Source organism: Pantherophis guttatus, chromosome 2 (assembly GCF_059756535.1).
Source record: "Pantherophis guttatus breed Tessera chromosome 2, ASM5975653v1, whole genome shotgun sequence".
NCBI classification, from domain to species: Eukaryota; Metazoa; Chordata; class Lepidosauria; order Squamata; family Colubridae; genus Pantherophis; species Pantherophis guttatus.
Genome location: NC_142064.1, coordinates 150,072,785 through 150,083,096, shown reverse-complemented (window position 1 = coordinate 150,083,096; position 10,312 = coordinate 150,072,785). Strand labels below are relative to the sequence as shown.

The 10,312-nt window shown below is 39.2% G+C and overlaps 1 protein-coding gene across 1 annotated transcript in view; it reads right to left on the bottom strand.

The window, feature by feature from the left end:
* Positions 1 to 5,393: 5,393 nt before the first annotated feature.
* The window catches only part of LOC117662940 (ATP-binding cassette sub-family A member 10-like), a 52,099-nt gene continuing 47,180 nt past the window's right edge, over positions 5,394 to 10,312 (bottom strand). The window contains exons 35-37 of the mRNA XM_087885152.1: positions 9,222 to 9,301; positions 6,571 to 6,626; positions 5,394 to 5,864 (exon numbers count right to left, since the gene is read on the bottom strand). Of these exons, the coding sequence (XP_087741278.1) occupies positions 5,766 to 5,864; positions 6,571 to 6,626; positions 9,222 to 9,301 (235 nt within the window). The 3' untranslated portion in view covers positions 5,394 to 5,765. The remainder of the gene's footprint in view (positions 5,865 to 6,570; positions 6,627 to 9,221; positions 9,302 to 10,312) is intronic.

Below are 10,312 nucleotides of genomic sequence, written 5' to 3'. Positions count from 1 at the left end.
TTTATTGTAGTGTATTTTTTTGATGCCCTGCCATGTCTGGTATAGTGCTTGTCTGACGATGTGCCTCTGAAAATATCTATGGTGCTTATCTGTTACCTCCCACATAAAAGCATGCCATCCTCATTGTAAGTTGAATCCTTCTAATGTCAATAATCTTTTATTATTATTATTATTATTATTATTATTATTATTATTATTATTATTTTATTTTATTTATCTGTTGTTTTCTTATGTGTACTTGTAATGTAATTATGTCTGCCCCTAGTTTTTGCAATTTAGTGAATATTTGATGTCTTTCACTTGGTGAGTTTAGACCGTTTATATTTATGGAAATGAGCTTTAATTCTTCTTCCATTTCTACTAGTGTTTGTTTGTTTGTTTGTTTATTTATTTATTTATTTATTTATTTATTTATTTATTTATTTATTGCAATTTATATGCCGCCTTTCTCCCTAGGGACTCAAGGCGGCTTACAAAATGACAACTTCAATACAAATCACAATACAATACCAAATTAAAATCAGTAACCCAATTAAAAAACGATTTAAAATTATACCAGTATACCCCAAAACGGATCAGTTTAATTGGCGGAAGAGTCACGTCTTCAGCTCACGACGGAAGGAAAGAAGGTCGGGGGCTGTCCTGAGCTCAGTGGGCAATCCATTCCAGAGGGTCGGGGCTCCCACAGAGAACGCCCTCCCCCTGGGGGTCGTCAGCCGACATTGTTTGGCCAACGGCACCCTGAGGAGGCCGACTCTGTGAGAGCGCACAGGACGATGGGAGAACGGCTGGACCCTGGGCCTAAGCCATGAAGGGCTTTATAGGTGAGCACCAGCACCTTGAAACGTATCCGGAGTGCCACCGGTAGCCAGTGCAGCTCACGCAGGAGAGGTGTTACACGGGAGTATCTAGACGCCCCCGTAACTACCCGCGTGGCTGCATTTTGGACTAGCTGAAGCCTCCGGACGCATCCCAAGGGCAGCCCCATGTAGAGGATGTTACAGTAGTCCAACCTAGAGGTAACAAGGGCGTGAGTGACCATGGCGAGGGCATCCCGGTCTAGGAACGGGCGCAACTGGCGCACAAGACGGACCTGTGCGAAGGCCCCCCTGGTTACGGCTGTCAGATGGTCATCTAAAGACAGCCGAGAATCCAGGAGGACACCCAAATTGCGGACCCTATCGGAGGGAACAAGGGTTTCACCTCCGATCATTAAGGATGGAACCTCCAGATCCCGGGATGCCGGCATCCACAGCCACTCAGTCTTGGAAGGGTGGAGTCTAAGCCTGTTCCTCCCCATCCAAACCCACACCACTTCCAGGCAGTGGGACATCACAGAAAGGGCATCCCTAGGGTGGTCTGGGGTGGAGATGTAAAGCTGGGTATCATCAGCATATTGCTGATACCTCACCCCAAAACCACGGATGATCTCACCCAGCGGTTTCATATAGATATTAAAGAGAAGAGGAGAGAGAACCGAGCCCTGAGGCACCCCACAAGTGAGAGGCCTCTGGGAGGATCCCTGACCCCCCGCCCAAACAGACTGCAGACGGCCCGAGAGATAGGAGGAGAACCACTGTAAAACAGTGCCTCCTAACCCTATCCCCTTGAGCCGCTGCAGCAGGATACCATATTTGTCTGTAATTTTAAGTTTTGTTGTGTTTCTTATAACTCTTTGTGTAATCCCCATCGTTTCCTCCTTCCCTAACCTTCCCTTCCTCTGTTCCTTGTCCTCCTTATTTGTTATTTGCGCCTCTTGGTCACTAGGATTTTGTTCTTCTCTACTTTCTCTGCTTTCCTGTTCTCCTTCATATCCTAGGTATTGGTTGGCAAAATCTTGAGCTTTTTCTATAGTATCTATTTGAAACTTTCTTCCTTCCCATGAAATAAGTACTCCTTCTGGTATGAGCCATCTGAATTTTATCTTGAGCTTATTTAATTGTCTAGTTAAGAAATTGTAATATTTTCTTCTATCCCTGGCCCTTCTCGGTACTTGTTTTAATGTAAGAACTTCCCTCCCTTTATACATAACTGTCTCCTCTCTCATTTTTCGATATATTTCTTCTTTCATTGTTTTCTTCGTAAATCTATATGTATTTCTTTAGAGAGTTTGTTTCTTCTTGCATAATTTGTAAAGGCTCTATGGATTTCATTGATTCCACTTCTTATTTTGTCTTTATCTTTATGTGTCGCATTTGCCAATATTCCAATCATAATTTCACCCAAATCTTCATCTCTCTGTTCTTCTATATTTTGGAATCTTAAATAGAAAGATGCCTTCTCCATTTCAAGAAATGTCAATGCATCTTCAGTATCTCGACTCCTTATCGCTTGTTGATTTTCCATCTATTCCAACCTAGTGGCTGTGGCTTCCATTTTTTCTTCCACTTTATAAATTCTCTGTGCGTTTTCGGTGATGTTTTGTTGAATTTTCGCTATTTTCTCATCTATATTTCTAATGTCATCTTTAATTTCCCCTACATCCAATCACATTTGTTCATGATTTCTTTTAGTTTCATCATGGTTAAGAGTCATCTTATCTTCCATCCTTTTCATTCCCTCTTGAATCATTGCAAGGGCAGCTTGGATATTTTGCATACCTATGTTAGTCTTTTCTTTATCTGTCATTTCCCCTGTCTTCTGCTGAGCCAGAGAGGCCACCAATAGTGTTTGGGTTGGAGATATCTTCTTAGTTGTGTTCATGGTGGTTGATGTGCTTAAGGTTGCCATATTTATTATACAGATTATTCTTGCCCACAATTTCATAAAATTGTCAATCACCTAGATAATGTTTGTAATTTAGATGCAAGATTATTATTGCAAAATTATTTGAGAGTACTTCTAATCAATAATACAATATTATGAATAGAGCAAAAAGGAAAGTGGGGGGGAGGCAAGAAAGAGGAAACAACGGGGAAAGGGCAAGCTTCTAGCAGTTCATCGATTACCTTATTCTTCAATTACTTAAAAGATAAAATATATTTCTCTAATAGTTTTGTAATAGTTCTAGAATCAAGTCAGTATCAATTTATCAAATTTATATATTCTATATATACCCCTTTACAATTAAATTCTAACTATTTTGATTATTATAACTCTATCAAATTATTTAAATTGATTAGCTGTAAATAAGTAAATTTATCAAATATAATACACTATAGTTATTTAGTTAACTTTAAATAAGCAAATTATTCCGTTGTCAATACTTAAGAGAAAAAACTAATAAATTATTAAATGTTATTTTCCAATTCTAATACGTTATAATATAGTATAATAAACTTAAACCAAACCAGCAATAACTATATTGTCCGTTTACTCTCTATTTGCGGTTTGAATTTATAGTCTTTTATCTTTTTTGTTGTTATGTAGATGCGAACCGGTAGAATCCCACCTCTGACAGTAATACTGAACTATATTAGATGGTTAGATGTGAGGTGGTGCAATGGCCTAGAAGTGGAACTCTCACCTCACAATCAGGAGGCTGTGAGTTCGATCCTAGAGGCAAATATTTCTCTCTCTGGGCACAATGAGAATATATCTACTGAACAAAGCTCCGCATTGGCGACAGGAAGTGTTGTGGCTCCATTGCCTGAGCCTGGGCTATCAACAGATGCAGACTCTGAGAGTGAGGGAGAGGAGTTGGCAAGGCCTCCCTCTCCAGGACCCTCCTCTCTGGCAATACCTCCGGAGGACACGCCAAGCACGTCCCTGCAGCCACAGGTGGACAGCGACGAAGGAGATAAGTGCTGGCTGGACCCTCGGCAGAGGCGCAGGGAGAAGCGTGCGCAGCAGAGGGGAAGGTATGCCAGAGATTACCTGAGTCACTGGACCACACCCCACAGGGTATAAATGTGGGTGTGGTGGCTGGTTCAGTTTGTGACGAGCAAAAACTAGAAATAATCCATTATCTCTGTGTTACTGGACTTCTGCCTGCCTTGTCGGACTGCATTTGGACTAATCCTTGTATTGCGGAAACTTTGCCTGCTTTATCGGAATGCTTGCAGTCTAATATTTGTTTTGTGTGAGTAAAGTCTGAATTGGGTTGCTGGGGTTGCTGCCAGCTTTATCTTCAAAGATTTTGTCGTGTGGCTTATTAAATCCGGGCCGTCTGTGGGGGTGCGTGTGTGGGACGGGGACAGAACAGGAAGGTCATCCAGCCATTAAACACTCTGCTAGCTCCATTCAATTGCCCAGACTACACCCTGCAAGGGATTATGGGGTCGTTAAAAGATGATGATTAATGGTTAGATGTAAATGGCATGTCAAAGGACTTAGATCAGTGGGGTCCTTGGTACTCTGAGCTTGGTTGTTTTCTTATAGATGTTTGATTATCCAACTAGGTAACATCGTCAGTGCTAGAAGGGAGTAGCGTATCCATCTTTAGTTCTGAATGAAGTTGCACTTCATTCTCTGTAGCAAACAAAAAAGCTCTACAGAGAATCATTAAAACTGCCCAGAATATCATCGGACTCCAGCTACCAGCCCTGGACAACATCTTCGAATCTCGCTGTTTGAGAAAGTTGCATAACATGCACAGAGACTCTTCCCATCCTGCTTACAATCTTTTTGGACTGTTGCCTTCTGGCAGAAGATTTAGAACAATTAAAACTCGGACCACACGTTTTCTGAATAGTTTTTATCCCAGAGCTATAATTGCACTCAACAATGAACTAAAGGGCCACCATCAGTGAGCTGTTGGACAGTATTACTTGGTCTGTTGTGTGAATGTTTGGGTGGTTTATGGGTGGAGAATTGTGGTGGGTGGGAGTGTGTTTGGGGATTGTTATGTGTGTTGGACCTGGTCTTTGGGTGTTAAGTGAATTTTGTTGTATGGGTAAACTGTGTATACACGTACAATGACAATAAAGTTATCATTATTATTATGGAACCGATACCCAATTCAAGGGTCCTCCTGAACTCTCAGCTTCTGAGGAACAGGTGGCAGCTATGGCCAGGAAAGCTTTGCACAGATTCTTCCTGGGCATCAGTAGTTCTTATTTGTTTGAACAGTCATCCACAGCTTGAGAACTTTGCTGATTTTTGTCATGCATTCTCTGTGGGGCTGTCCTTGAAGGCCCCTTGGAATCTTTAAGTTGGTCCAGAATATGGCAATATGTGCAGTTATGGAGAGGCCACAAAATATTCTTGTAACACCTCCACTTTGTGAGTTGCATTGGTTAACAGTTGTCTTACAATTACAATGCCCTGGTAAGCCTATATGACCTTTCTGCTGTGTGAGCTGCACACAATGCAGTGTGATCTTCTGGGAGCAAATCAAGGTGCTGATGTATGTAAAGCCTTTCTTTGCATTGTGCCTGGTTACCTAATGGACTATTGGTCTCCTGTGGCTTCTTCCCATCTGCTGTTGGCATTGTACATTGTCAGTATTAAGATATTCCAATATACTTTTTTTAATTTGGGTTTTTTTGTTTGTTTATTTTGTCCTTTAACATTTTAATGTAATTCCTTATATTGGAGCTTATTATGTATACTTTAATTTATACCCACAATAAAAGGTGAAATTTATGTTCCTGAAACATGAAACAATGCAGAAAAAGTCATGCTTCTTCTTGGTTGAAATTTTCTCAAAGTGTAAATTCTCTAGATATGGCTAATATAAGGGTTAGTCACAACACCTTTTCCTTAAAGACTTCCATTCCAATAAGCAGATTATTAGCCCCATTATCTAGAGAATATTCTGTCTTGCAGATCCAGGAATTGGTGCTTGCGTCAGTACTGTTCAATTTTTTTAATGTGTTGATGACTTAGAGATCACCCTCCTGAAGTTTCTTCCAATCAAAAGTTGTATTCGGAGTCGAATCAAAATAATCTCGCTCTTGCTCTTTGCAAAGTTCTAGGAAAACCTACATAAAGCAGACAATGTTTAATAGGTTAGTCAATGGTGGATGAATGGTATAAGAGATAACATTTGCCTAATATTGATCTTTCCTAGGAAAATATTAGTTTCAGTTCCCTTTGTAAAAGAAGAATCCTTGAGGGATTTCTGATTGAAACTATTTGGTCCTTGATTGTTCTCTGTCCAAATAGTGTCTTTGCTATATTGTACTGTTTATGGAAGCACTGCCATCCCTTCTTCGCTTTTTGTGGCAAAAGACCTCCTTGAGTCGCCATGAACGACGTGAAGACGGCAATATAATTTTAAATAAATAAATAAACCAAGGGGCCTGTCATCCATCACTATATCATCAGTTATTTTATCTTGTCTATCCATATGGTTTTCTTGATAAAATACATGAGTGATTTCCCATTGCCTTCTCCCAAGCAGTAGGAAGCAGATAATTATCTGCTTCCAAATATCTTCCTAGTTCCCTATGGCCAGATACAGGTGCCTGCTTTGGAATGACCTTCATGCCTTGAGCGACTCTATGGAGAATATAGGGTCACTATGGAATGACCCTACACAGAACATATATTCCTCCGGTCCATTGCAAGTGTTCTTCACTTGGACCCCTCCCAGGAACACTGTTCTGCCATGATAAGGTTGCAAGATCTGGGGGGGGGGTATCCCCACAAATTCTATCATATAAGTGTATTATTTAAAGAGATTACCTGTTCCAAAGTGTTCAAAGAAAAGCTGTACTCCTCAAGATTGAACAGTTGTTTCGCTATGTAAGGGAAAAAAAGTAGGCTTGGTTGAATTAGGCTTTGCATGGAACCTTTTTTGCTTGTCTTCGGTGCATAGCATATTCATTCCCTACTCAACACCCATATAGCCATTTCCTTTAGACTGATTGATATGTTTATTTTTGAGAATTCATTGGGTGCAGTGGGATATTCTGGGAACAAGAAGGGATGTTTATAATACATTACAGAAGAAAAGCAAGGGCATTCCATTCTTATCCCCTGAACAGCTAGCTAGTTCCCATTCAATCAAGAGAGAGAGATCTGGAAAGAGGTTCAACAGCCTCAAAGAGCACCCACCACATGCTGACTGTGGAAGTAAACAAACTGACCAGTTTCCATGATTCTGTAATCTTATGTTTTTTTCCTCATCTTAAAACATGGCAGATGACACTTTATGGGAGTCCAACTTTCTTAGTTACTGTTAGGGGCTAGACAATAAATTTATCTTGTCCATTGTGTATTTGGCTTAAAATAGAGAAGGTCATTCTCAGCTAAAAGCAAAACGTTCAAAGCATACCCAAAACTCTAACCATCCAATAATGAAATATTGATCTTTATTACTTTTACTGATTAAATTAGCAGCAATTGACTCAGTTCAGATGCCACAACATGTATAAAGACAAGACAAATTAAAGTGCCCTTCTGACACCTGGATCATTCCTGTAATAAAACTATCCATAACAGTTTACCTCAGGATAGTCATTAAAAATTCTGGTGAGAAAATTGTCTAATCCTGGTGCATTACCGTTCTGGAAAGGTCACTAATAGTGAAAATCAGGCTAAGGATTAGGGCTATGCATACTTTGAAATTAATCCAGAAGGTATGCTTTAGACCTCACACAACTATGAACACCCAACTCTGTGCTGTTCATTAAAACAGACTGACTTCTTGAGTCTTGAGAAATGCTGTGTCTGATTAAGCATCACATCTTTAAAATAGCATAAATAAAATAAAATAGCTATGCTGGCTGGAGACTTCTGGGAGTTGAAGTCCACAAGTCTTAAAGCTGCCAAGTTTGAAGACCTCTGTTTTAAAGCATTGCAGGGAGCTGCTATTCCTTGTAAGGCCCAGTTTTCAAAATATTTCCAAAATAGTGCTTTTAAATATGGTTAGACTCCTATAGCATTACTTTGCAATTACCAGTATTTTGTAATGTCTCTGTCTATTCATCTGTCTTAAACATAATCATAATATAAACATAATAAAAAAATCTAGTCATCCTGAAGGCAAGTTACCAAATAAAGTTGACCAAGTACAGTGAATTATAAGAGTGTATGATTTCTCTCAGAGTAAAGGGTATTCTCCATAATGAACCGCATAGTAGAGACTACATACTGTAGTAAGCAAAATAGCATAAGATGTCAATGATAAAACACCATGTCAATAAGGGGTGTTCCTGGGAGTTTATAGCTGGGTTTACCTTAGCAATATGGACAGAACACCCACATAGACAGATTCAGTTTCCTAAAAGTTCCAGGTTCAAATCTTTAAAAGGTGGCCCTTCTACCAATGGCAGGCTGCATACTGTTTATTCAGCTCCCTGACTTGCTCCAATTGGTTTTTGAAAACTCGCTGAAGGGCCAAATTTCTGAAATAAGCTCTGCCATGCAGATCTATTGCTATCATTCTTCTGGGCTAAAACTAGACATTTGCAGATTATTCCTCCTGACTAAAATTACCACGGGGGAGATGGGGGCGGTGCTTTGGATTTATAATGGAAACTTGCACCTGCTTTGGGAAATCCTACAGAGACTCTAAGCTGCAAAAATTGAAAGGCGCTGCAGTAAACAAATTATTTCAGCTGATATCTCCTGAGTATTATCCACACACATTGTACTCAGTTTGCTGCTGTCCTCAAGAAAATCACACATAGTTCAACATTTGTACTTTTTCCGGCACATGGACTCTGAGTCATTTATTTCTCTCAGAGTTATCTTGCTAGTCTGAAGAGAGACAATTTCCCCACTGAGTAAATCTTACGAGAAGATGGGACGTTTGGGGTGGAAAAAATATATGGTTTTTTTTTTTTTAATATTATCAACTTTTGTTAATTTTCCATTTTTCATCACTTTGAACAAATACTACATTCCTGGGTGGTGGCTGAAATCAGAATTCATAGGTAAGGAAAAAAATAACTAGTTCCTGATCTTGATCATGAATGGTAAACTTAGATCTACAGTTCTGGGCTGCTTCTTAAGTACTTACAAGTAGTCCTCAAATTACAATTTAGTAAATTTACTAAATTTCATTTAGTAACCATTTGAAGTTACAATGGCATTGGAAGAAAAGGTGCCTTAGGAATGTTTTTCACATTTCTGACCATTGCAGTTTCACTGTGGTCACATGATGAAAATTCAGACACTTGACAACTGGCATGTATTTATGACGATTATACATAAACAAATAAATTCAAATTTCACACTGTTGATGGATGTCCAGAGATGCTAAATATTTTTTTTAATATCTGGTAGATGAGAAAAATATTTTCCTTCAGTGTTCATGCAAGAAAAGTACCAGATAATGTCATCTAATTTGAAGTTTATGTTTTCACATTTTATAATACTTTGAGACATACCTTTTTCTAGCATGGAAAAAGCTTTAGAGAGAGGCAGTGCATCTTCCATTGGAATCTTGTAGACCAACAAAGTGGATATCCTAAAAATAGGTGAAACCATAAATATCTTTAGGGGAGGAGAAATAATAATACCACCTTCGGGACTGCTTGTTCCAACTTGATTCAGCCCATTCAAACTCATCTTCCTTGGGAAAATTATTGGTGGTTCCCCACTTTCTGGAAGTGAGTGGAGTTGAGGCTATTAAAAAGTGTGATGACCTCAATATTATGGAATAGCCTGCTCCTGGAAACCAGTATAGTTTTTTCAGTGATAACAGGGAAGTCGTACACTGAAGGGGGTTGATTAATTAAGACCCAATCCCACCTTTCCTTTCCTTCTCAATCTTATAACTATGATTTTACTTTGATTGGACTTTCATTTTATCTCTAATGTTTTGATGCTGTAAGAGGCCAAGAGTGGCTTCAAAACAAGTTGTTGGCAAAAATTAAACTTTCTAGAAGGCAATTAAAACCAAGATACTATACAATAATAAACAATAATCTGTACCACTGATAATTCTGACCCACAAGACTATTGGGCAGAGCAACCCAATTTGTATATATAAAAACTTTAAAAATAAAGGTGCAGTTTGTCCAAGGAGGAATAACAAAGATTGTATTTATTTGTATTTATATCTCACCTTTATTATTTTAACAAATAACTCAAGGTGGTGAACATATCCAACACACCTTCCTCCTCCTATTTTCCCCACAACAACCACCCAGTGTGGTGGGTTGGCCTGAGAATGAATGACTGGCTGAAAGTCACCCAGCTGGCTTTCATGGCTAAGGCAGGACTAGAACTCACAGTCTTCCACTTTCTAGCCTGAAGACCAGACTGGCTCTCCACATTACAAACATCTCCATCTTGGCCACAGTATGGCAATTAATTTTGAGAAGCAACTGCATCCAATAGGCAAAACATACGGCATAACCATCTGGATTAAAGGTATGACTTTGTCCTCAGAAGCAGAATCTTCCTAATAGGAGATTAAATTTAAAAAAAGGAATTCTCTTCTTCACTTAAGCCATCCCAAAAGCACAAGGATTTC